Source organism: Rhinolophus sinicus, linkage group LG04 (genome assembly GCF_036562045.2).
Source record: "Rhinolophus sinicus isolate RSC01 linkage group LG04, ASM3656204v1, whole genome shotgun sequence".
In the NCBI taxonomy this organism is placed as follows: domain Eukaryota; kingdom Metazoa; phylum Chordata; class Mammalia; order Chiroptera; family Rhinolophidae; genus Rhinolophus; species Rhinolophus sinicus.
In genome coordinates, this window is record NC_133754.1 from 112,919,122 (window position 1) to 112,946,309 (window position 27,188).

The 27,188-nt window shown below is 43.8% G+C and overlaps 1 protein-coding gene across 1 annotated transcript; it reads right to left on the reverse strand.

Annotated features, from left to right (window-relative positions):
- Positions 1-1,234: 1,234 nt before the first annotated feature.
- On the reverse strand, positions 1,235-26,629 carry FBP1 (fructose-bisphosphatase 1). Its single transcript, XM_019712009.2, has 7 exons — positions 26,234-26,629; positions 15,404-15,566; positions 13,033-13,125; positions 7,593-7,733; positions 4,308-4,445; positions 3,169-3,288; positions 1,235-1,565 (listed from the first exon to the last, which is right to left on the reverse strand). Exons 1-7 carry the CDS (start codon positions 26,401-26,403, stop codon positions 1,374-1,376), a joined length of 1,017 nt encoding a protein of 338 aa, XP_019567568.1. The 5' UTR covers positions 26,404-26,629; the 3' UTR covers positions 1,235-1,373.
- Between the last annotated feature and the right edge of the window lie 559 nt (positions 26,630-27,188).

Below are 27,188 nucleotides of genomic sequence, written 5' to 3' on the forward strand. Positions count from 1 at the left end.
AGTGGACAAAAGCAGATATAATGTTTAAGATCAAACTAAGTTTCCTCGTTGGAAAACCATGGAATTACCAAGCAACGTTTGGAGGAAAAGGAGCAGGATCTACACAAAACCCTGTTTCAAGTTCAGAAGTAAGAATAAATATATATTTTTTTATATCTAGAGCTCAAGAAAGGCCACAGATGTTTCTTAACACCTGATATAACTAATTTGCCATGATCTTGGATATTCTAGTCCAGAAAGAGCCAGGGTTAACCTAGGGAGAAACTGTTTATACAGAGAGCCTAGTAAGAAATACACTCACTTGCAATAATAATCTATTTTCTCAAATTTTGTTTTTATGATGAATATTTTTCCTTATGGTAATTAGACCATAGAAATTACTAGGCTTTGTTAGTTCAGTAAAGTGTTATGTTTTTATTTAAAAAGTCACCATTAATAATGTAAACCTTCATTTGTGACTCAGATGATTATACCCGTGTACAGGAGGCCAAGAGGTCATAGACGGCTCCACCATGAACTTATCTCCAGCCTTGCTGGAGGTATAAACAGCCTTGCTCAGGTTAGTTCTGCCCAGACCTCAACAGACAACACATAGGAGAAATGATAATATGCTAACTCAGTTTAGTGACCAGGTTGCCTGGGTTCTTATCTGAGCTCTGTAACTCATTAGCTGGAGACCTTAGGGGGATTACATCATCTCTCTGTCATCGATTTCATCATCTGTGAAATGGGTTGTTCATTGCACCTAATTCATAAGGTTGCTATGAAGATGAAGTGAGTTATCTAATGTTATATGCATTAACTGTTATTAGTACTATTACTACCGTGTTTCCCCAAAAATAAGACCTAGCCAAACAATTAGCTCTAATGTGTCTTTCGGAGCGAAAATTAATAAAAGACCTGGTCTTATTTTATTATAATATAAGACCCAGTCCTATATAATATAATATAATAATGGGTATAATATAATATAATACTGGTCTTATATTAATTTTTGCTCCAAAAGACACATTAGAGCTGATTGTCTGGCTAGGTCTTATTTTTGGGGAAACACAGTAGTATTTGACACAAAGCATCGAAGATTATTATTTTTGTGTGTTTTGTTTTTGTGTTGTTTTTTTAGAAAAAGGAAGAATATGTTTATTTTGCCTCTATCCACTCAAAATATATCTTGAGCATCAGTGGCATTATATAAATAGCATTTTGGTTAGGCAGCACCAGGCATTACACAGCATTTGATGGTGAAAAATATCCATGCTTTTTATTTCTGCAGTCTAGGAATGTATAATGCACAGTCAGAATGGGGTAGCGCCATGTGAGATAAAAGGTCCAAATAAAAGGCAATTCTTTTTGGTGTGGGCAAGGTCGGCTCTTCACTTGCCACCATGCTTCTTGCATATCTCCAAGAACTCAGTCACATCTTCAGGGGACCCTAAGATGACTGGCGCTCTCTGATGGATGTCAGTGGGAATGATATCCAATATAGCTTCCTTCCCAGTGGTAGCCAATCCTCCAGCCTTCTCCATGATGTAAGCCATTGGGTTACATTCGTAGAGTAGTCTCAGCTAGAAAACAAGAGTAGAGAACAATGTCCTCCCAGCAGAAGGTATTACAGAGAAAAAGGATTAACTCCATAGCAAAACAGTGCAGAGCTGGTGGAAGTTTTCAAGGTAACTGATACTCTCCCTTTCCTTCTATAACGTTGTAAACCCCCACCCAACACACACACACACCAAGGTTGCATATAAGGCCAAATGGTTAATTTAGTCATTTGGTTAAATTAAGCCATTTATCAAGCCAGAGGCAGGGATAGATTGCTTGATGAAAATGTGAGACAGACCACCTGGACTCAGGACTGAATGACATTTTGGCAGAAGTGATGGTTCCCTTCTCTTTATAGCACGGAAACTGGACCTAATGATTGATTCTGTATGTGTTTTGGATGGAGCTTTGCCTATTCTAAAAGCATTTTAAAAATCCATGGTTGTGTCTGGCTGCAGACATCTGGAAAGCAGACTGGCTCCTCCAAACAGTATAATATTGTTTGCAACTCTATACACATTCCTTTTATAATTCTCCTAAGGCTTGAGGGTTGGGATTTAGTATATTATACGCCTTGGCATTTACTTTTAAATATTAACTTTTTTATTGTATATATTTTCATGCAGTCTGCCTACTGAGCAGACAGCTTTTTGCAGGTGTTTCCTGACTCTATTTCTATACAGGTGTCATGGCCAGATCTGCAAAACTTAAAAAAAGAAGGAAACTCAGTATTTGTGTTAAGGAACAATTTTTTTTTTTGGGGGGAGTCATTAGAGAAAAGTGCTATAAAGCAGGCCAATCACATAGGTTGGGATGTCTGAGGTGGCTATGGCAAGAGTGATCTTTTAAGTAAATAGGAATGCCTTCAGTAAAATGGACGCCATATGCCGTAAACAGAGATCTGAACATATCTGAATATACATATTTCTAACTAACTTCAGGGAATTATTGTTCCTATTCTTCCTGTCACACTGAAAAAGAAAGACAGTCTGTCTATTGGGAAAAACAAAAGGACAATACCTGGGAAGGAAACACACTGTCCCTTTGTGTAGAAGAAAAGTGGAATGCCCCTTAGCCAGCATCAGCCAGCATAGCCACCCCACGGCTTGCACGAATGCTGTGGGTGGTCAGTGGGAATAGCTCACCTGAAAGCTCTAGGTTTCCCCAGAGAGTCTTTTTTTCCCCTAGAAGGATATGATTTTCCAAGTAGCAAATGTCGACTCTTTAGTTATTTCTATTTTATGCCTTTTGAAAGTAATCAAAGATAATCTCTGTTTACAATACATATTTGATTTGCTGCCTTGGTAATGGGACTGGACTGTTTCATTTCTCTTTATGAATGGAATTCATTTTGCCCAAGCCAAACCATGTACCCACTGGACGCACTGAGCTCTTTTAGTCCCCTCCTGACCATTAAACCATTACTTATCATTAGCAATGGAAGGGCTCTCGAAAGACCATTTTGAGCTGATAACCAGGACAGCCTTTACTCTAGATAGGAGTATGCCGCAGCACCCTACTGCAGAGTCTAACAGCGCTCATAACCTTTCTTTCTTCCTAAGTCAAATCCCTGGGCTGCAAATGAAATGTACTGCTTCTCAACCACTCTTTAGAGGACTTGTTTACCTTTCCTTTGGGGCTCTTCTTGTTCGCTGGGTACAGAAAGATCCCTCCATAGACAAGGGTGCGGTGCACATCGGCAACCATGGATCCCACGTACCTGGATCCGTACGGGGCTGAGTTATCCTGCAAGGTTAAGACCAGCAATAATTAGAGTTGCGGGAAAGAAAGGGAGTTCTCTGTGTGTCCTCTACACTAATTCGATACAGCAATTGTTGAGTGAGCACTTATAGAAGGGGTGTGGTTGGGGCTGTGCTAGGAAATGTGATGAAAGCTCTTTTCCCAAGGAGCAGAAAACGGAATAATGGAGACAGCCTCTCACACATCTTACATAAGTCAAATTTCCCACAGAAACTCTGAGAAGGGTGCAGTTGATTCTGGTTATGGGGTTGGGGCAGGCGTCACATAAATGGTACCGCTTAGCAGGACCTTGCCGGTTGAGAAGGATTTTACCAAGCTAAGGAGCTGGGCAAGGGTGGGGTTTCATCTTGAGGGAGAGGGAGTGCATAAGCAAAGGCAGGTGTGGCAACGTAGAGACGTAAATGCTCTCTGTCTGGGGCCTGGGGAGAAGCCTGGTGCAGCCGGAGTACAGGGGGACAGGACGGGGATCTAAAGTAAGGTGGAGGAGAGGTGAGAAAGTGGCACAGAGAGCCTGGGCCAGCTCTGAGGGCCCTGAATGTCGTGCTAACAACATGTAGGCTTCTTCCCCAGGACACAGCAGCCTTCAATGGCGTTTGACAAGAGTATGACAAAACTGGATATTCCCACATAGAACCAGCTCTGCAGACAGCCATTTCTTCTCTTTGTATTCAGTAATTGTAACCTCTTTAGACAGATACCAAGATGGATACTCTCAGTCTTGAGACGACTGCTAGAAATCCATCAGACACCATGGAGCAGATGCCTGGGTGACAGAACCACATTTTGTACCATCTGGGATCAGGGACCCCAGAAGTAAAAAATGTTTTATCGCCATGAACTCATTCAGCGGCTGGCCTTATTATCCTGATTTAATTCTGCCAAGAGAAACTGGCAAAGACTGACAGGGACCGCTTTCATCCCTTCCAGCTTTTCCCTCCAGGGTAAATCATGAACCAACACATTTGTGCATAGTTCAGGGGCCCTCCCCCAGAGCCCTCACTTACTGGGGGGAACTTCTTCCTCTGGATGTACTCAGTCACAGCAGGGTCGAACTCTTTGGCATAACCTTCATTGAGACTGTATATGTTCCCTCTCTTTTTGATCTTCACATCCTTGTCTACCAAAATGAACTCGCCAATGGCCTGTGAAACAGGAAGGAAAGGGGGAGAGGTCATGAGCCGTCTCCTCTGGGCTGGTTTGAGAGTGCGACCGGCTGGGGTACTGTGGGTATGCCCGTGCTTGGTTGTGTGTTGTATGGTTTTTGTTACTGAGGTATAATTCACACGTGACTATATTAGTTTCAGGTGTACAACATGATGATTCGATTTTTGTATACATTGTGAAATGGTCACCAGCGCCGGAGCTTCTCCTGGCCCTAGGACACCAGTACGTCCAGCCCACCTCTCCAAGAACTGTGAACAGGCCAGGGCGAGGGAAGAGTCAGTGCTGAGACTCATGAAAAGGAACCAGGGGGCGGACATTGTCAGGGGATAGAGGAGACCTTTCACTTTGCTTTCACATAGTTTCAGTAAACGAAGAAAGAAAGCATTAAGAATCAGAAGGCAGAAATATGTAAAACAGTAGCAAACCCTGAGGGAGAATAAGAATTGTGTCCAAAGCAACACAAGATGTGTACGCCATTACAAAAAGAAAGAAAGAAAAAGTTGGTGCAGACAAGAGGTGGGCTATTAGGACAGGTGCACACCTGAGTTCCCCCAGCGTGCTCAGGGCTGTTCTCAGAGTTCCATTTCTACCTCGATGACATTTCCCTTTTGTATATAAAACCCTGAGTTTTGATTCACAGCATGTATAATGTCAGGTGCCTTGCTCACTGAGCAAAATGTTTCTTAGAACTCGTCCTTCCACTAAGTCCCAACGCTAAGCTGATGCCTTGAGGGCTTAGCTTCTTCAAATGAGACTGAAATTTGGAGGAAAAGTGTAGGATTCCTGAGTGTCTCTGATACGAGGGTGACTGAGGCTCTGCCCATCTGGGGAGGCGAGTTGCTCCATGGAGGCAAGAGTTAAGAAGAAGGGAGCCCCTTCAATACATCTCCCCCCAGCCATTTATTCCCATAGCAAAGATTAGTTGCTGCCCATGTGGAGCCTATTGGATCTAGAGAGGGAGAGAAGGAGGGGGGAGGGATTAAGGAAGGGAGAGAAAAAGAGACTGGAATTAACAGTTTACTGAAAGGTGTCCTTGTGAGTGATTCTCCTTTTTTTTTCTTTTGTGCTTTTTTGCTTTTCCCAAACATTTTGACCATGAATATGTAGAAAGATTCTTTTGTAGTCAGAAAAATAAATAAATAAACAAACAAATAAATAAATATCTTTACGAAAAAAGTCTGGAAAATGAAGCCATCACACAGCACATGCTGCAGACCTCATGAAGCCATGCTTTGCAGACACCCCACCCAGGTACCTGGCCAGAGCATCCAGGGTGTGGAGGAGGGAAGTCTCCTATACATGGAGACAGGAGACTGAGAAACTTTTTGAAAGGTAAAGCCTGCCAGAAATGCAAATATAGCTGTTGGGGTGTTTTAGCAGAAACTGTCAGCCTGTCCTTGAAGCAAGACAAAAATGAAAGGAAAAAAAATGCTAAGCTGGTCCAAGACTCACTCCTGCAGACATCAGCCAGCAGAGGGTTAGTCAGATTCAGGAGGGCGGCCAGCAGGGGAATATTACAGCGAGACTTCATTGTTCTTCCAAATACTGAGTGGCCATTAGGTGGGAGGAGGGCAAAAGACTGTCACATACACAGAAACTTACTCCCAGAGACACCAGTCTGCAACCTGGAAACAAGAAGAGATTCAATTTTTTTCTACACGCCCATCAGTGCAAAGGTAACAGAGAAATCACCAGAAGAATGTCTCGGGAAGCAGGAAGTGTCTGGCGAGATGATAAATCAGCATTCACCAGTGATTTCAGAAACTGTCCCCTGGGCTCTGAGAGAACTGTGCTCTGATTCTGCCACTGCTTTCCCTGAGGTCACCTCTTTTGGAGGCTTAAACAAGTGCTGTTCCTCACAGTTGTTTATTTATTAAGTGCGGGTACTTCCAAGGAGGCAAAGTCCAGTTGCGCAAGAGTGTGGGGCACAAAAGTAACCTGCATTTCGACTGGTAGGACCTGCCACGCACATGCCCAGGGCCTCACAGGGTTCCAGTGGCCGCTAGTCCTTGTGTTCACCTTGTCAGCAAAAAGCATCAAATAAATAACGTGTTTCCTTAATGTCATACAAGGACGTTTCTAAAACTAAAAGGTATTCATAAACCCAGTTCTTTTCGTTATGGTTTACTATGGACCAAACACATAATGAACATGGCAACCTATTGAAGATTATTGTATGGAGTCTGTATTCAATGGTGGGTTTAGTTGCACCGAATATTTAAAGAGACTCTTTGCCCTAATTTGTCTGCTCTGTTGAAACTGTCATCTCACTGAATAAATACATCATTCCAATTAATAGACACGTAGAAGAAATTATCCACAAATTAAAACTGCTAATGAATATTTTTCACGGCACCTTGGGCTCCTGTCCCTAAGGTAGCTTTTCTCTCTAAAGAGGACTAAGGAACTCTCTTCATGTCCTTCTTTATTTTCACGTGTTTGAGTTCATCAAAGCCTTGTCAAAGCTGCAAGCATGTGCACATCAAACAAATTTGGTAGCTATTGTTGAAGAAACAATGCAGTTCTTCAATTGGGACTCCCATTCACCTCAGGAAAATAAGCTAGTAATGGGTGGTAAACAGACCATCTACAGGCCCCATCCGGTCCGTAAATGTGTTTTAGGTGGCTAGCAAGGTGTTTTACAAATATAGAAACATTACGTTTTTTAAAAAGCCAGTGCTTCTTAAATATTGGAAGCCTTGGCAAGACTGGGCCCCCGTTCCTGAATAGTACCAACTGCTGGATCTCTCCAGTTCACCACAGCTCCCACCATCGCCCCGGACCTGCCTTCCCCAGAACACTTCACTGATTTATATGGCTTGCCTGGCCTCGACGAGCACTTGAGTCAGTTGAGTAACGTCTGTTCTAAAGATTTCATCTTGGAACAAAGACCTCCTCTTATTCTCTGGACAGATATTATTTCTCACCTCAATAATATTCTCAACGTACACACTGTCCTCCATTTCACGCTCACCCCCTTCCCCACCCCATCATCTCTGTCCTTCCACAGGCCTCATTTCCCACTCTACATACCCCTGCACACACACACACACACACACACACGCACCCACCCCACTCACTCACAGCCATCAGATAAGCACCTAACCTCCCACAGGGTTTCTCACCGGATCCAGCATGAAGCAGTTGACACCGTTCTCCATGGCCAGGACCAACATGGTGGCACTGCCATAGAGTGCATAGCCAGCAGCCACCAGGTTCCGGCCTGGCTGCAGTGCGTCCTTCTCAGAAGGCTCACCTGTAGAGCTCTAGGACAAGAGAGAAAATAAAACGTGTTTTGGTTTTGTTCTGTGGTTCTTTTTTCCAATTCAACCCTTAGCAAGATGCATTAACAAGGTGCTTTCCTAATGAAATAGGACATCTTCCCAGAGGGGCCTTCCTCCACTAATCAGTAATATCCTTATTATATTACCACGGCAGCCTTCCCACATATCCCAAATTTCCTGCATCTGGATCCTTCTTTCCAATCAGGGCCCTCCTCCAAATTTACTAATTTGATATTCTCTCATTTCTCCATTATCACTTTCAAAAAGAGCATGCCTTCTTGCCAGCTCCCACTAATTTAATCTTATTATAGGCATCAATGTCTTTCACCTGCCTACTCCATCTTTATTTAAACAAATTAAGACTGGGCTGCAGGACTGCGAGTCTGGTGAGGAAATCAATTTCATAAGCTCTTGCCAGTTGCAGCACATCCCCCAGTGAGCAGTGTGGTCCACATCACTCACACATCAAAGAAATTCTCAGAAATATGGGAAATTAGAACATCTCTCCAGAGTCATTACAGGGTAGGGCAGATGCTTCCCACTTTTTTTCACCATGACTCACAGTAAAAAATACATAACACAAACCAGTATCAATACACACTCACACGCACACAGAACTACAAAAAATTTAACGAAACAATATGTGTACTTTAGAACATTACATGCACGCTGACCTTCTCTTTTTAATCGAAAACACAGCCCATAGGGTTTTGTGACATCAGTTTACCTAATATTAAGGAATGGAACCCCTTATGGAGATGACTCCTAATCAGTGATTACTAACTGATAATTATCTGCTTTATTAACAGTTGGTTGGTTTCTTTGGCCCTCAAAACAACCCCAAACAAAATTTTCAGCTTAAGTACTCTCTTCTTGAATTTAAACAGAAATGAAAATGCCCTGAAGTTTAAAAACTACTCACGTAAAAGGAAGAGTCACTAAAACCATTTCTCTGCATGTTTCCCGTCCATTTCCCTCATTCCCCACTCCATGTGTTTAATAAAATGGTTTTCATCTGGTTGGTTGGTTAGTTGGGTTGGGTCAAGTTATTTGATTTAGTTTGGTTTGTATTCACAGGATAGCACAGTAGAGCTAAACACGGACTAAACACAGTATTGAAAATTTGAGTTGTTTTCACAACTCCAAATTTTGCCAGTGCACAACCTTGTAAAAGGAACCAGCTTCTTTCAAAGCCAGTGACATAAAGGAAGGACTCAGGCCTCTAACTGTCCTCTATCACAACCATTAACCCTGCCAGCCAGTACAGCGCTCGCTGTATCAGACAAGGGCAATACGTAAACAAATGAGTTGACTGGAAGCCGCTAGAAGCTTGGAGTAATCAGTTCTCCACTAAGAACAGTCCCGCAGAGATTCACCTCGCTCAGAACCATCCATGCCTCCCTGTGGGGAAGGTATAAGAGTAAACTGCCTTTCCCTGAAATACTGTCACCAAATAATCTTAATCTTCGACTTCTTTGCATAGAGTAAGAAATGGTAACACTGCCTATGATCTGCATACTTAAAAGAAATAGAAAATAATGCCATCGAATCACGGATTTGGAGGAATTCCTTTGTAGCCTGACTCCCTTTCGAATGCATGAATTCCCTCCTCCAAACCCCTAGCAGCGAAAGCCTTTGCTCCAAGGGATCCATTTCATCCTCACATGGATGCTCTTGGGATCGTAAAGCACTTGGCAAAATTAGAAAGCCTCTTCCTTTCTCAAAGTATCCCAGGCCACCACCTGCATAGGTATTGGTTTGTATTATTGCAAACCACCCCATAAGAAGTATAGGGGAAGACAGCATGGATCCTGGAGACTTGAGTTGGTAGAGGAGAAAGTCAAGCAAAAATGTGGTGGGGCTGTCGTGTCACCAGAAGTTCTTCCCTCAGAGTGGCAGCTGAACCCTCCTTAGAAGGTCTCACAGGGCATTTGGCAGAGTCCCCAGTAATTCAGCCAATATTGTTTACCTACTATTGCACCAGGAAACTTGGCAGACAAAAAATATATAAGACGACTTCGCTGCCCTCAAGGAATTTATAATCTGCAGTGAACATTGGTTGGTTTTGCCTGACCAGCATCCATCACCCTTCTTCTGATAACTGCACCTTAATCTTAAGATACTATCTCCCCGGCTCTCAGCTCCAGGGATGGGCATATGACCCTTACCTGGACAACCAGATCATTACATGCCTGAGGCCACAGAGATTGGTTGAGGGATGGACACGTGATGTAAGCCAAGCCAATCAGAGCCAATCACACAATATGCTTGTTGGAATTGTTGGAAAAGAGGCTTGAATTTTCTGCTTGAGTTGCTGAGAGGATTGGATGTGAGCCCAGACCTGCCCACAGCCATTTTGCCACCAGAGAGGAGGGAAGCAATAGAGATGAACAGGAACAGTGTCCTGATTACATGGTCTGAGTCCCTCAATGCAGTTGCACCTGAAGCAGATCTACCTACTGGACTTTCTAGTTACATGTACCAATAATTTTCTTTTTTCTTTCTCCCTCCCTTCTTCCCTCCCTTCTTCCCTCCTTAAGTTAGTTTGAATTGTGATACTTTCCATTGAATTTTAATACACAAAACAATACTAATAATATTAATACCTGTGATTTATTGAGCACTTTTTATGTGCCAGGCATTATTTTCAGTGAGTTATACTTAATTTTCAGTATCTCCCCTTTATGGATAAAGAAACAAGAGCCATAGAGGGTTACCTTGCCCAACGTCCCGTAGAGCTAGTAACTGTCAATGTCAGAAAGCTATTATTAACAGCTGCTGTTCCATATGCTATTATTAATAAGTCTCCCTGTGCTCAGTAAAGGGAAGTGAATTGGATCCTGAAGCTGATAGAACACTTTTAAAACTCTACTTTTAGATGTGGGGACTGAATATTTTTAAAGGACCTTGCAAATTAGAATGTGTCCAGTAGAGGGTGACCATGCTTGCAACAAGTCTAAAACTCATCTCATCTGAAACATGTTTCACTTAAAGAAGATTTATAAAGAGGAGGGGAGGAGAAGGGAGGGCAGAAAAGCCATTTCTAAACATGTAAAAGAGTCTCATTTTCTGATGCTCTAATATGTCAAACGAGAAATAGGGAGACAGATTTTGACTCAATGTTTGGACAAACGTTCTAGCTATGATGGTTGCCCAACACCTCAGGGGAATTCTGCCCTTTGTGGATGTCCCCAACCAGAAGCTGGGTGACCCCTCCCAGGTGCTGCAGCAGAAACTGCATGGAACACTGGGCCACATGCCCTCCCAGGTCCCTCTGCAGTCTGTTTCCAGGCATCATGTGGGCAAGGCCTAATATTACTGCTGATTCCAGTTGCAGGTGCTGTGCCACTGAGCAGGTACCCCAGGGAGCTGAATTATAGTCTAGAACCATCTCCACAGAAAGCAGGAAAGATCACCTTTGAAGCATCAGGCAAATCGATGTTTATGTCCCATAAGCCCAATCAATAAGCTTTCTGAAAACTGAAATGGCTTAAAGGCAGTGTCACATTCATCTTTTTATTTATTATTTTTTTTTCCGTATTTTAAGAGAGTCACTTCAGGTTTATTGAGTATGGAGACTCATTGTTGAGTTGTAGCATTCGTAATTCAAGCTGCTGTTGCAAGCTGGTTTGATTTTTTTTAGTTGATAGGCAGTGTCTCTCAGTTTTCTAGTTTTGTTTTGTTTTTTCCTTCAAAGAATCTTTATTTGGGAGAGGGTGGGGGTCGAGGTGGAGACTGGGGCTGGCAAACATTTGCACCGCTTTAGTTTTGGTTGAATCATTAACCAGTGGTCTTCCTTTACATGAAAACTTTTGCTACAAACCTCTCTTGATATGCTATAGATTTGATACTTAACAGGTAAAATTACCTGCCTCCATGTCTATAATAAGAATGGTATGTTATATGTATGACTTGGAAAATAGGTAAATTCTTGTCTTTGCCTTTCTGGTATGAGTATTAGAATCTTCTATTACTCAAATTGATTTTGATGTACATCTCTTGCTCAGCCAAGAAAAAGCAAAAACCAAGAGGAAAGGGTACTGTCCCATGGTGGTCCTACTGTCCATATGTTTGAAATGAGATTATGTGCAATACCAGACAAGTCATTTTGAATAATAAAGTGAAAATTAGGGTCTCACAACTTCAGTTATGGCCACTGTATCCTAGAATAGGAGAGTTGAGAGGAACCTCGACAGTTTACTGAACCAGCCAACTTGTCCTTTAATGTAAAGAAACTGGTTCAGCAGCAGCAGCATCTGTGAAGTTTTATTTCTGAATTAAACAAGAAAGGCTGAAGCCAAGATGACAGATTTTAGATTTCATACTGTTCTATGATGGATCTACAGGTATTCATTCTAGGTTGTCTGTATACTTGAATGGTCTTCCACTACCCACCCACCACCATCATGACCACCACCAGCACCACCACGACATGCATGTGTACATACAGACTTCAAGAAAAAGAAGGAAAGAGAGGCTCTGGAGTTAGAGTTACCTGCCCAGGTCACACAGGTGGAAGACGAGGGCAGGGGCCACGTCTCCATGCTGCAGTAGTGTGTAGCAAACTCTTTCCATAAATGTACAGATAGTAAACATCCTACACTATGCAGTCTGTATCACAGCCACCTAACCCTGCCAATGCATCATGAAATCAGCCAAAGGTAACATGTAAACAAATGAGTTGACCATATGTCATTAAAATTTTATTTGTGGACAGTGAAAGTTAAATTTCATATAAATGTCATGGGCCATGACATATTATTCTTTAGATTTTTTTCCTCGTCCTTTAAAAATGCAGAAGGGTTGTTTTTTGCTCACAGGCCATACAAATCAGGCAACGGGCTAGAATTTGCCTTGGAGAGGGTCATAGTTTAAAGACCCCTGCTTTAGGGAATCTAAAGGACAATTTTGGCATATATAATCTCTGTTGGTGTCACACTTTCCCAGTTCTCAGTTTAATTAGTATCGTCACTGTAACTGCCCACTATTGTCTCTTTTATTTTTAATTTTATTTTCTATTACAAAAGAAAGATGTAGTTAAAAGAGTAAAATATCCTTCTCTTCCCACCCATGTTTTACTTCATTTCTTTAACAACTTAATGGATCTTCACTTTATAGCTAATGCTGAAAAAAATTCAAGATATAAACCTACATCAAGCCCCACAGAGTTTCATGATATACATTCTGGTTGTTCCACCAATAATGAAACAGGCTTGGATGTTCAACCTTAACTTTCTTTTTGATCCTAAACCAGGGATCAAAAAGATACATTACATTTTACCTTTCTGTAGATACCAAAAATAGTTCCAATGGACACAAGGCAGTCAATGTTGGAAGAGCCATCAAGGGGATCAAAGCAGACCACGTATTTCCCCTAAACAACAACAACAACAAATACAACTTTACTTTAAAAATAAACACATTGTAACAAAATAAAGAGTATACACTAAGGGGGTAAAAAAGGGAATCTAGGGGAAAGTTCAAGAAATATGAGTCTTATTTATACTTTGTCATGGAAGGTATGAGTGGCATTCAGAATGAAAATAACAATGATATATATATATATATATATACCAGGGGTGCCAAAAAAATGTATACAAGTGAACACTGGTCAATGTTGCTCAAGCAGTAGTTCGCCATAATCAGAAGTGTCTGGACACTGATGGTAACCACTTTGAGCACCTCTTGTAATTGCAGAAGTCAAACGTGACTTATAACTTGTATTCATGTTTTATTATTGGTATATATTGAGTATTACAATTTTAATAGTTTTTTCCTTTCTTAAAATGTGTATACTTTTTTTGGAGATCATATATATATATATATATATATATATATATATATATATATATATATATATATATATATGTATATATGTACCAAAACATCATTAGACAGAGAAAATACAACTTAGAATAGGAGGTATAAATGAAGATGATGGACTATAGCTAAATAAGTCATAATTTCCTACATCACTGATCTAGATGAATCATAATTTTGGTTTGAGTTTCCTAGCAGCCAAAGAAAGAAGAGAAACAAGGTTAGTCATTTATTTCTCATTATTCATAAGGGAAAAAGACATAACTCTTTAGGTGAAGCAAAGACAACAGTAAGATCTATAACAAACTTCTCATGGAGGTCTATAGATGACACTTGGGGTTGCAGTGATGAGTTTTCAACAATATCCCAACTGGAATTCCCATAGGAAATAAACTACTGCTGTAGTGGGACTACCAAAGATGCATTCTTTGAATGGGATTGTCAGTGGTCTCCTGGAGTGGCTGGTATCTGTTCTCAAGAGCTAATTGTGCATCTTTCTTCCAACTCTGCTTTCAGTGATGTCATGTTGGTAGCTTGAAGTCAACTATGGGTGAGTATTTATACAGTTGATATTGACAACTGCTAGAACTCAGAGATTTGTTTTTTCAAGAGAGAATTAGTTCATCAGCATACCACTGGGGATATTTCCATCTCCATATTAGCTGCTTTAAGATGTGGTTTTTAAATTTCTGCATCAAATTAAGACAATTCTCTGATTCCCTGACCACTTGCTCTTAACAAATCACTCTGACTGATGCAGAAGAAACTACATCATGCAGTTTTTAGAAATCAGGAACATGCCTATTAAGAAGGCATATTGTAGCCAGAGAAGTTGGGCTGACTGATAGAGAATATTAAACAACAAATTCAATCCACATGCCTAAAACTGCCAAGTACTGGGAGAAGACCCGCAGAGAATAACATGAACTTTGAGTCTGCAGTATTTTAGAAAGGTATAAAATACTGACATGTAGCAGTATTTTAGAAAGGTATAAAACAAATTAATCAGATATGGCTCCCTATGCTCTTCAAAAGGTCAAGACTGGGTATCAGGCAGCCTCTTCAAATTCATCTTCTGATTGTTTTTTTCTAACTCTACTCCCTCATGTCCCCAATTTGACTCAACCAGGAAAAGACAGAAAGCCCATATAAATGCACTTCTCATTTCAAGTTTTTCTTTATTATCATATGATTGTTGTTCTATAAAAGCTAGATATATTCTTTTCATTCCTCTTTGCAACAATATTTTATTATTGACCCCCTACAATGTGCCAGGTATTGTGCTAGATGCTGGAAAATAGAGAATAATATAATTCATTCTCTGCCCTCAAGAATCAATCAGAGTAACAGGATTCCAAATGGATTCCAATGCATAAATCAGTGATAGGGATTGTGAGTGGTTAGATTGGCAGGAGAGTTGGGTGCGAAGGGTGGGAATTTGGTAGATGAAGATGCAGCAAAGAGGTAGTAAACCAAAGCCAGACTCTAAAGAACCTTGAACATGACAATAAAAAGTTAGGAGTAGAGATTAGTATGAGTATATATGAATATCTCCCATGTATGAATACAGGGGAGAGAGATAATGGCATGAACTATGGTGATGGCATGGACAGGAAAGGACAGTTTGTAATATGATAGTGAGGATGAATCACAAAATAATGACTCATGGTTCAGGAGGGACCTAGAGTGATTCCTAAGAATCTAGCTTGGCTGAGCAATTGGAGTCATTTATGTAACTAGAAAAAAAAAAAAAAATGGTTACATTAAAACCCAGAAAAAAAAACAAAGAAAAAAACAAAAAAAAACCCTGGATGGTGGAAGTGCAGACCCACCCTTTTCTCAGGCTCTATGATTATGGCCTGTTTATTTTCTTCCGACACAAGAACACAGGTTGCAAAGGATGACTGTAACACATTAATGACCATGTCATTGGAGAGGACATCCAGCTTCTTCACTTGATCACCTGTCACGTTGGTAGAGCCAGCAATTCCATAGCTAGAGGGAAGAAAAGCCACAAAAAGTTAAGCCATGACCACCAAACTATGTAACTGTACACATAAACCCACTGAAAGCAGCATGTAGTGGGATTTAGAAGAAAGGAAAGAGGACACATGTTTGGGAGAACAGAAAAGGATGGTTGTCCCTCTAGATTGGCTACTGACTGGAGGGAAGGGAAAATTGTCATTTACCTGTCTGGTACCCATCACAGTGTCCAGCACCCCTTTGTGGTAAAATCCATGCTTCTCAAGCTTTTTTTCATTATGGCTTCTAAGGAGGCTTTTGTATTTTTTTCCTCCTAATTATACTCCTCCATGACATTTTAATTTTAATATTACAAGTATAGTGTATATCTGTTTACGCACTGGTGTGTATATCTAGGTTTTATACACAAAAAGATTAATTTTTTTCACCTCCTCCAAGAACCAATTTTTACCCCCAAAGGCATGGATTAATGCTTACTGAATCAGTTGAGAGACACAGCAAGCAAGGGACTTTTCGGGGTAGGAGGAGCCTGAAATGTGAATAAAGCCAAAGGAGTCAATGGTTTTATAGCTGAAAAGATCCTAAAAGAAAAGGAACACTGACTGGTCCCATGACCTCACTTTATAAAGGCAGACACTCCCTCTGAGACAGCAATGGGCTTGTCCAAACAGGAGCGGCAGAGCAGGGAGGGGAACCCGGACTCCCAGGCCAGGGTTCTCGTTTTGGCACCCCCAGTGACGCTGGCAGGAGTCTTAAGGGCTGGACGGACAGGAAAGTGTGCAGTTTCTACTTTATTTTCAAGGTCCCTGCAAGTCAGTAATTGTGGAATTCCCAGAATCCAAGTGGCCTGTCCAAACTGCAGATTAGTTTGTTAGAATGAGGGAAGAGGCAGGCTGAATAGGAACACTGAAAGGAAAGGAAAGGTTTTAGACTAGGGATGCACAGAACAAACTAAGAGACTGGATGTGGGGCTGAAAGCGAAGTGTGGAAGGAACGGCAGAACAGCTGGGAGTGGGATAAGGGGCACAGCTACACCCTTGGTCGGATTGCTAGGAGCACTCTCCTGGGAACTGAGTGTCATGGCAGCCACTGTTTCAACTCCAGAAAATGCATTTTCTTGAATTGTTTGTCTCTGGCTAGATAAATGTGAGCCAACACCAGAAATTGTCCAAACCCTTGTGCCTTGGCTGACCTGCTGGGGTTACGGTGCAGAACAAGACCGATGAGATCTCTGCACTCATGGGGCTTATATTTTAGTAAGTGAGGCAAACAAGAAACAAACAAGTGCTCTTGAATGAGTGAGGTAATGTCGGATAGTGACCTTCTCTCTAATAAGCCAGGGGATGGTGTGTGTGTGGGGGGGCAGTGTTAGATGGTCAAGAAGGTTCCACTGCAAAGGGGCCATTCAAGCTGAATGATACCTTGAATGTTTTTCATTACAGAAGGGAGGGAGGATACGAAAATGCCCTAAAAGAACCCAAATAAGTCCACCAGTAATGGCTCCACAGAAGAGCTCCATGTTAGAAATTTACCCACAGAAAATAAGGAGTTTGTTTTTCACACATTTCCAAATGGGAGTGGTACTCTGTGGACATTTGCATAGCCTTTTAAACCTGGGCGTCTAAACCTGATGCCTGGACCCAGGGAGCTAAGAAATACGAGAAGGGAGACAGAGGAGAGGCCCTGCAAGGCCAGCTCTAGGTGGTGGTGAACCTGGGCCAGCCCCACCAGCCGAGGATAAACTGGTTTCCCTGTGACTGTGTTCCAAAAGAAGAGTCCCCATCATTTGATTAGTGGGATTGAATGGAAGTGGGAGAGTTCCTGATGTACTGGACTGTATTACCTGAACTTGCATACTCAGCAGCAGGCCAAGAGGAAGTGAGAAGCAAGTCCTATGGCCCCAGATCATTCCGTGGACTGTGAGAGGTTACAGTCAGTGTCAAGGCCACAGACTTGTCCAGCCAAGACCACCAGCTGCGTTCCTCACTGCTGCTCCAGGATGCTAAGGTGGCTCCTGCCCTTGGGTCACTGAGGGTAGCACCACCTGTTTACCATGGGAGTTGTATAGGTCAGATAAAACACTGCAGGATGAACGCTGTGGGAACACTCACCACAGCTGACACCAAAACGACCTTGTTCAGTGCCAACCCATCACACATAACTGGCCACTTCTCAGGCTCCACCTCCCTGAACGGTTAGGTGGTTGCCCACCCCTTCCTTCTCTTTAACCTCTATTGAGGGTCTCTCTTCTGTTGTAACCAGAAGGACCCTTCTCCAACTATCCTCTAGTTGCTTGTGAAGCATAAAAACAAACACACAAAAAAAAAACACATGGAGGTAGATTATTCTAGGCCCCTCCAACTCAAAGTGCAGGCATGTTATAACTTTTCTGGGACATCTCAGACCTGATGTTAGGAAAGTCTTTGAGAAAAGCACAAGAAAGTGATTTTAAGGTAGAAACTGTTCAAGAGAATGAGTTCGCAGACTGCCATGTCAACAATAAGGATATCTGACTTTATATCCTATCACTGGGCAGTTTTTGCTTGCATGTCAGCTCATGAAGTGATGTTTCTCACACAGCCCTGCATTTCTGCTCAGTCACGATGAGTTGGGCTAGGCAAATGCTCAGTCAGTCTCCTCCCCACACTCCTCTGGGGAGGCAGCAAATGTCCCCAGGGAATTTATTTCCACAGGTCAATGAAAAGCCAGAAGCAGGCAAGGCTTCCCCGACTTGGACAAAGGGAAAAATCCCTCAGAAATAGCCTCAAGGAACTAATTCGCTGAAGAACACATGGAGTTTATTTTCTCCACAAGTTTTCAGAAACTCCCTTAGAAACCATAAATGTCTACATTCTGACCAGCGATCATTCCTCAAAGGCCTTGAAAGATAGGTGAACAAGAACCTTCATCAGATGTTTCAATAGCCACTGGAAGAAACAGCGTAACCACCTGCAGAATCAATAGCAGGCCTGGGCCTCAGCTCTTGGTGACACCACCCTGGCCTTTGCAGGGCCGGTTGAACCCGGGCTTAGAAAATGAATCAACTGAGTTCCAGGCAGACTCTGGGAGAGCCCAGTGAGGTAGGCAGGCTAGCTTCGTTTGAAAGGAGTGTCCATACCAGCCACTATGAATAGGAGGGTATGGCCCCAACCACACTCCATGGGACAAGCAATACCTTTCATACACCACCTGGCTCATTTTTAGATCAGTTCCCAATGTGCTGCTTGCTGGGTCCAGAATCAAGCAGCAAATGAGGCTGCAGGGATGCGGAGAAACCATCATACAACCCTGTCAAAGAGCTGTCCAGGGGCCAACTATGCTTTACAATCAATGGAGAAAGAGAACAAGTTGAAAGGTTGAAGAAACAGGTGGACCTGAGCAAGCTGTAAACCTCTAGGCTTAGCTGCCTCCCCCACCCTACAGAAAAGCAGTCAGTAGCAGTTGGGTGCTGATCAAGCCGGGACAGGGACCTTAGTTTTGACTGAGCCAGTGACTTGATCTGCTGAGGAAGCTTTTCCTAAACACAAGTGATCACAGAGGGGAAGGCGACATCATGAGCTTTTTCCTATGGGCTGGACTCAAGACCCCTGGGTTCCAAATACCAGCTCTGCCTGCCACATGCTAAGCAACCGTGGGTGAGTCACTTAGCACCTCTACCCTTTGATTCTTCGTCTGTAAAATGGGAAATTAGTATATCTATGTCGTAGTGTACAGAGAGGGGCAGTAAATGAGTTGATGTAGGTAAAGGGCTAGAACAGAGCCTGGAAAGTGAGTGTCTTGCGGGAGACCCTGCTCGCTGTGCCATTTGTTGTGTGCAGCAGCCTGCGGGGTCTCTGCTCCCACTCCCCACACAAGAACGCAGGTTATGGTGAGGCCAAAAAGGAACACCCACGGAGCCATAGGTAGGGGAGTCATACCACTATGGTCTCACTGGAGGCTGGGCCCACCGGATGAGCGACCTGCCGTCCGCCTTTCCGCCAACCGACCGACCGACTCTCCTCCACTCTCTCGACTCTGTTCCTCTACTCTCTTCCGCTCTCCTCTGCTCCTCAGCAATCCTCGGCCCTCCGTAGCCGCAGCAGTTATACCAGCGGCCAATCAGCTAACCGGCCACAGCCAATGGCCAATCAGCCACAGCCGACGGCCATCCACCACCCGAGCCAGCACCCTTCCACGTGAGGCTGAGCGCCTGTAAACTACTTTCTGGGGCTCTGTCCCCACAGTGAGCAAGAGAGCCTGTTCTCATCCCATTCCCACCCCTAACCCCCAGGGTCATACAACTATGCTGAGAAGCAAGGCGGGTCTTGGCAAGAACACAGCCCCAGAGACCTGGGTCCTAATGCGGCCTTTCCTTCTCACTGATTATGTATCAAGGTGTCTCAGTTCCCTGACGGATTGCTTCTGTTTCCAGGCTTTGTAACAACGAGCGCCGGCCCATGCGATGCACCTGGGTCACAGCAGCCTAATGGCAGCCATCACTGATTTTAATGGGACACCCCAGGCATCCACCAAGTAAATGCTGGTTATGAGGGGGAGGGGAAACCACAGCCTCTAAACCAGTTTTGCAGGCAACTCCTGGGAAGACAGCCAGTGCCCAACCATGTCACAGGCAACTGACAATAAAAGAAAGTGCTCCGAGTTCATATGTGACTAAAGTCTCATTGGGGATATTATTTCATTTGAGGTGTTGAGGACATTTAATTTTCCATTTTATTCAAATTAGTTGGCTCTGCAACCCAAGTAGATTGGGGCTGTGGAGTGATCCTGTCAGGGTTTAAGCCCCTGTGGCTGTTCCTTTTTAAACCCCTAGAGACACAAAAGTTCCTTTACAGGCATTTGAGCAGCAAAAATCAATTTGAAAATTTGTCTGTAATATCTCTTACTTTTATTGTAAACCTCATTGAAAAATCTGAAAAAACTAAGTTATTTTAATTCATATGATGGGGCTCTCCTTAGAAAAATAGGTTAAATTGGTCAGTATTTTAAAATCCTTAGAAATTTGGGTTAAATATTAACACTGTTTTTAAATTGGCATATGGTTTCTAGAAAGGAATGAGCTACAGAATCTGTGGTTTACGATTTCTGAAGCACAGCCCCAGACATAAGGTCCAGAGCCAGGACCACACTTAGGGAAGAATTCTCAATAACGTCCTTGATTTGCTAACTTCAGACCATTTCCTCCTGATGTCAGCATGAAAGCCATAACAGCGTGAAGCAGGCTGTCCTTTACAGACAGCACACAAAAGAACCAAGAGGGAAAGCTCATTTTCAGAACACCCAACCGAACAAAAAGGGAGGCAGATTATTATTTAATCCTTACTACTAAAGTCCAAGGTGACACGGACTTGTTATTAACTGATTCTGAGGTAAATGACCAACTGCTCACCCAAGCCAGGGACATCCAAGGGTCAGATCAGAAATATGTTGAATGAGAAGCACCAACCCGAACAGCTTTGAAAGGTCACCAACACCAACCTTCGCCTGAGTTCACGCCAGCCAACATGGGCCAGTAGGATGCAGTGGGGCTGGCTGTGCTTCTGGGATGGAAAGGAAGTCCCAATTCAGTCTTTGGAAATATGAAGAAGATAATTCAAGAAATATAAAATAAATCTGATGAAGTTCCCGAAAGTTAAATGTCGTAAAGTCTGCAAATTTGAAGATAAACTTGAGCATGTATTAACTGACCTGTAATTCCAAAATTAAAACTTAGGTGATTTATTATTTTCTTCCATCGAAACTGAGAGGACCCCATATATAAAAGCAAATCTCTGGACACCACTTGAGCATGATGGGAGGTTTATTGTAACTGATCTGTGGGTGCAACATTCTTTAAATATATAATGTTATATATCCCTGAAATATATGCCGGCTGATATGCATGTGGGCAACTACTAAGGAATGAAAAGCAAAATTAAAAAGTAATCAGTTTACAAAATAAAATAATAATAATCTTCAGCCTAGGAAAACAATGAATGGTAATATTGGTACCCATTAAATGAACCCAGTTCATCCTCACCCAACACTTTGAGGTTGAAAAAGACAGTTGTCTCTGTCTTACAAGTAGGGAAACTGAATCTCAGAGATATTACAATTGCCCAAATCCTCATGGAAAATTAAATAGCAGAGCCAGGAATTTCAGCCCAGCTTCATCTCTCTCTAAAGTGTGCTCTTAAGCAGTGCATGTCCCTGTTCTGCTCCATCCAGTCCTGATTTTCAGCTCTTCCTGTCTGCCTCAGGGCAGACTGGACCAATATCCAGTAGCCAAACCTTTAGTCAGTGCTGCATGCCCAAATTCCAGACTGGAATGTCCAACTGCAGGCTGGACCATATCTCCAACTGGATAGCCTTGTAAAACTCAAGTTCAATGTTTCCAAAATGTTGGAATCATCACCCTTCCCCAGCCTCAAAAGAGCAGCTCCTCTTTAGAACTCTTTTTGTTTTTGATGGCAGGGCCCTGCTCTCAATTGCTAGGACTCTTCTGTGAGAAACTGCCCTTCTCACCCCCTCCACACTCAGACTTCTCCCAGGGCCTTCTCTCCTCCCCGCTATTGCTCTAGCTCTGGTTTCCACTTTCCTCGCCCCTCTCCTTTTCCGTTGGTTTTCCCCATGTCTTAGCTTTCCCTCTTCCAACTCTGCATTTCCAGTCATATCTTCCCCAGATTAACCTCTAATCACGGCACTACCCTACTCAAAAACCTTTACTGTTTCCACTGCACACCCCCAAAAACATAAAGTATTCATTCACCCCTGCCATTTGATGTTCCTCATGTACCCACAATGAAACATCCACAAATAACCCCAATGTGTGCCTCATGCTTCAATCAAACTGAATGAGCAAATTTTCCAGAAACATTTTCCCACAGGGCACCTTTCCTCACATGACAGCCCAGCCTAAAAGGCTCTCCGGCCCTCAGGCCTTATGACCATCTCTTCCTGCCAATTGGGGTGTCCATCTCGAAACTCCACAATCCTTTGCATTCACCTTGTAATTTTGGCACCTCTATGAAAGCATCCTTCAGAATATCTATTGTGTTTCAAAACTAATTCCATACTTGTAGTATATTTCCTATAGTGTAAGTTCTGTGTCATTCTCATCTCTCAGGCTTTTCTAGAACTCTGTATATTGTAGGTGTTCAGTATCATTTTGTGGAATTGAATGGAAACCAGTGTTTCAAATAGTAATTTGGAAACACGTACAAGGGAAGTCAACTGAACAGGCCTAAAGCAGAAGCCTAAGCCACTGGAAGACCACTTTCTCCCAAAGGAATGGAAGTAGAGAAGTGGGGGACACTGATATTTGAATCATGAATCCATCAGCTCCACCTGCAGGCCGCTGACGGGTCTCGTGAGAGGACAGATGGCCGACTGACCTCTATCTCTCCTGAGAGTGGGTAGAGGAGCCAGAAGCACAGAGATACGGCTTCAAGAACAGGTTGGTCTAGGGCAATGGCTTCCGGTGATACAAATCTTAAATCACATAAAAAATGTGATTAATAGATGAGATTTAGAGTTGGGTCAGCTTTAACTGATTTTTAAAAAATAAAGGAAGAGGTATGTGTTTGGTGAAAGAGCCCAACCAGGGCTACAGGCCAGGTTATCTCATCTTCCCTGGCCTCGGGATCCTTTTGTACGAAGAAGGGTGGGACCAGGTGACTTTTGAGGCTTTCAGCTTAAAACTCTATGATTCTATGAACATCTTATTAGGAGCAAGAAAAGTGGCTAAAGAACAACTACTGGTTGACAGATAGAGAGAGGGAGAGACAGAACGAATGCTCCAGCCATGCTCTGGGCTTAAAACTCCTGATGTCTTCCTGATGAGACGTCCATGGCTGAGCCCCATAAACTGGTTCCTGTAAGGTCGCTGCAAGTCAGCAATCATCTTGTCATTCTGGGTACATGACGCTCTAGGGGAAGTCTTCAGCACTAACAAGCTGTTTGCAGGCATGCTAGCCTTTGCATCGAGGACATCAAAGCCAATAATGAATGTAATTTGGAGCCCTGACTTGAGATCTTGTCTTATTGCTGCCACTCCAGCTGCATGTCATACTGAGACAGCCAAACTCTTCTTTTCCCACAGGAGTGCTTAAGTGTTTAAGTGTCTGAGTTCTGGTCCTCCCCATCACCAGCCCACGTGACCAGGCATGTTCCACGAGTACATGCTGTGTGAAGTGTGCTAACATAGGGGAAGAGTAAAACAGCTTGCAATATGTCCATGCAGTGGAACACTAGGCAGCAGTGAAAACAAAGGAGGTGGATTTACATGTTCTGACATTAAAGGATGGTCATTATGTATGGTTGAATGAAAAAAAAAACCTGCAGAAGAATATGTTAAGTGTGATCCCATTTTGTTTGCTATTTACATATGAACATATGTCAATACATATCCATGTATAAACTTAGATGAGTATAAAGAAGGACTTGAGAAAATAGCCAGTCAAGTATTCAGGCAGTGAGAGAGGTAAGCTACCATGTCCCTAGGTAGACAGGGAGGTCCCTGGTGGAATAAACAAAGACAGCCATATCCTGAAACTCCGGGTTTTGAAATCACTCCTTCACTCCAGGCCATAATGTAATAAGGCCTTGAAGTCAACCATAAAATTCCTTTTGGCCTGACAAACAGAGGAGATCTGATAGGTAAGAGAGGGTTATTTTGCTGATTCCTTCAGGATGGGCAAGCAGAACAAACCTGGTAGATGAATTTCATTAGAAGGCCCCAGTTCCCCTTCCCCAAGCAGGCAAGGGAAAGTATAAAACTAAGAGCACTTGCCTCAGTCATGGGGCACCCCTATTCGGGACCCCCTCCCACTCGGGAGCTCTGACTCTTTGTTTTCAATAAACTATCCTCCTTTTAAAACTCTTTGCCTCTCCTGGGTCTGTGTTTCCATTCTCACGAGACACAATCCCAGCCCACACCCAGAAACTGCCGGCAAATCCAACATCATCTACATTATTTGGGGAATCACAAAGACATAGTCCTCCTTCTTTTCGGGACTCACAGGAAAATATTCCTACATCAGCAGGACACCCCAGGGAATGGAGAGAGGTGAGTTTTACCTTTCCCTTTGCATTCTTTTGAGTGCCTTGAATTTTTATCCATGAGTACAACTTATTAAGCAGTTTATAATGATAACAACAATAATATTTCTTAAACCTGGCATTCACAACTATCTAGTCTACAGAGATACGTATTTCACATCGCCAATGTTAGTGCCCTTTGTCCAGGTCCCACGATCACTAAGGGTCCCACAGTCCCACTAAGGCGCTGAGGTTTCTTAAAAGGTGGGAAACATACACCTCAAAGCAGATCTTGCATTTCCAAGTTTCTTTGGAGTTGTGAAAGGTACTGACACATTTTAAAAATAATACAGGAAGTGACAAGCACTCTTTATTTTAAAAGCCCTCTGGTTCCCAGACACAGGCAAAGCTGTGAGGCCAACTCTACTTGTTGTAAATTAAATGTGAAGTAAGAGTTTAACTGAGTGTGTTTCCTAAAGCAATGGCTTCTTAGAAATGTATTATTAAGAGGTGCCATAGGTGAAATAGTGATGGAGTCACCAGCTTCCTAACATACCTATTTCAATTCCTCTCCCAGCCAGGCCTACCCCTTGCTGGACACTCCTTCTTTAAGAGTCAACTCCATCAACCCGTGCTGTGGGACCAGAGCCAAATAACTTACCAGTAAAGGAAGCCAGATTGCAGAGGTTATAATTTTTCAGATCAGCTATGAGCATCGTGCAATTTTTATAGTGTCCCTGGACGGGAAATGTAAGGAAGGAATAGGGGCAACCTGAAAATCCAGGTGCTCTCCAGCTAAAGTGAAGACCAAATAACTACAGAAACCTTGTGCACACCAGAATGAATCAAAGGGTATTTGTGTTGCTTACAAAGGCCTCACAAGAATGTGCCCTTTGAATCCCCATGTCCCGTGATTCCTCTGCTACATACAAGGTGATCTGCAGACCTGCAGCGTGGGTACCACCTACCACAGAAGAACTTCTTAGAAATGCATAGTCTCAGGCCCCACCAGACCTACTGCACCCTTTGCACAGAGCACTGCTGCTCCTGAGAGCTCTGGGAGTGCAGGCTTCCTTTCAGCCTGCCTGGGAGTTCCCTGGCTCCTAACCGGACTTATTTATGCCCAAGGACATACTAGATGAGAAACTCTACTTGGAACCCCAATTTCATAGGGCATGAAGGAGGTCAAAAAAGAGAAAGAGAAAAGAAGGCACTGCGCCAGCACTTTTTGTGTGAGGCTAGGATGGGTATGGCCAGCAGGCAGGTGCCCACCTCACCAGACAGCTTCACCAGGAGACTGAGAGAGATGCCAAGCAAGGCATGCTGCTAAGCCCCGGGGAGACAGCTGCAGGATGGAGGCAGGGTGGACAGGAAAACAGGCCCCCCAGGCGGTGGGCACCTCCAAGCTTAAGGGAGAGGCTTGAGTGCAGCTGGGCAAACCTCTGTGAGAGAGAGAGAGAGAGAGAGAGAGAGAGAGAGAGAGAGAGAGAGAGAGAGAGAGAGAGAGAGAGGAGGGAGGAAGGGAGAGAGAGACTAACTCTCCGCTGTCACAGACAGACAGGCTGACAGCAGGAGTGCCAGAGGACCAGACACCAGGTTGCCAGTCACATCCCCAGCGGGACAGACACATAGGATGAGACTTGGCGGTCTGAGGCCTGACTCACAGGTTCGCGATGCCAGCCTTGCGCACCGCAGTGGAGATGGCTTTGACCGCGGTACAGAGCGAGTTGAGCAGCTGGGTCATCTCGCCGGTGCCGCGGGCCTTCCTGCCCTCCTCCATGACGAAGCGGGTCAGGGTAACGATATTCGTATCGAAGGCCGTCTGGTCCGTCATGCTGGGGCCGGGCTGCTGCGCGCTGGGCGGCAGGTGCAGGCAGGGACGAGGCAGGACGCCGCGCACTCGGTGGGAGCACAGATCAGTGCGGCGGAGGGTCGCACTGCTCAGAGAGTGACTGGCCCAAGACAAGTCCCCGCCGGTGTGTCCTGGGGGAGCCTATAGGCGCGGGTCAAGGTCCCCGCCTCGGAAACACCTCCGCGCCCGGCCCCGCCCCCTTCAACTTGGCGCCTCGCCCGCTCCATCCACAGGACGTCCGGAACTTTTTCTCATCTTCCTTCCTCCTCCAGCCTCGCTGTCCCCACCTCTGGCCCTCGCCACCACCTCCACTTCCTTCGCTGTTGCCCAACCAGCCTACGCGCCCGCTGAGGACGGCCACTGGCATGGTGGACCGTTGCTGTGGGCCACTTGCGTTATCACTTTCAGTCCCTGCAACGACCTGTCACGGAGATAGTTCACGATTTCCCCCCAACATAAAACGGAAGTCCGGAAGGTTACATAGCCTCAGCGTAGCACAGCTGGTCACTGAGAGCTGCGGTTCCTTCCTCCACTGTCGCCTCCTGCCCCCAGTCCCCGCGCCCTGCCCTCTGTTCTATCCATCCCTGCTTGGCCTGTCAACTGGCTCTTCTGGCAAACCGAAGAAGAGGATTTCCCTGTCCCTCACCTGTCTGATGGTCCATGTCTGGATTCTTAGTTCAGGCCTCTTCTCAAGATTCCTATAATTCGAGAGCTCTTGGGGAGACCTTAGTTTCCAATATCTGCATTTTACAGAGAAAACTGTGTCA

Bases quoted from the DNA above. Each gene is read 5' to 3' on its own strand.
- FBP1 (XM_019712009.2), bottom strand. From the start codon at position 26,403: ATGACGGACCAGACGGCCTTCGATACGAATATCGTTACCCTGACCCGC. The intron at 7,734-13,032 runs GTAAAATGTAAT...CTCTTGTCCTAG, and splicing joins TTTTTGGTATCTACAGAAAG to AGCTCTACAGGTGAGCCTTC. The intron at 4,446-7,592 runs GTGAGAAACCCT...CCTGTTTCACAG, and splicing joins ACTGCTTCATGCTGGATCCG to GCCATTGGCGAGTTCATTTT.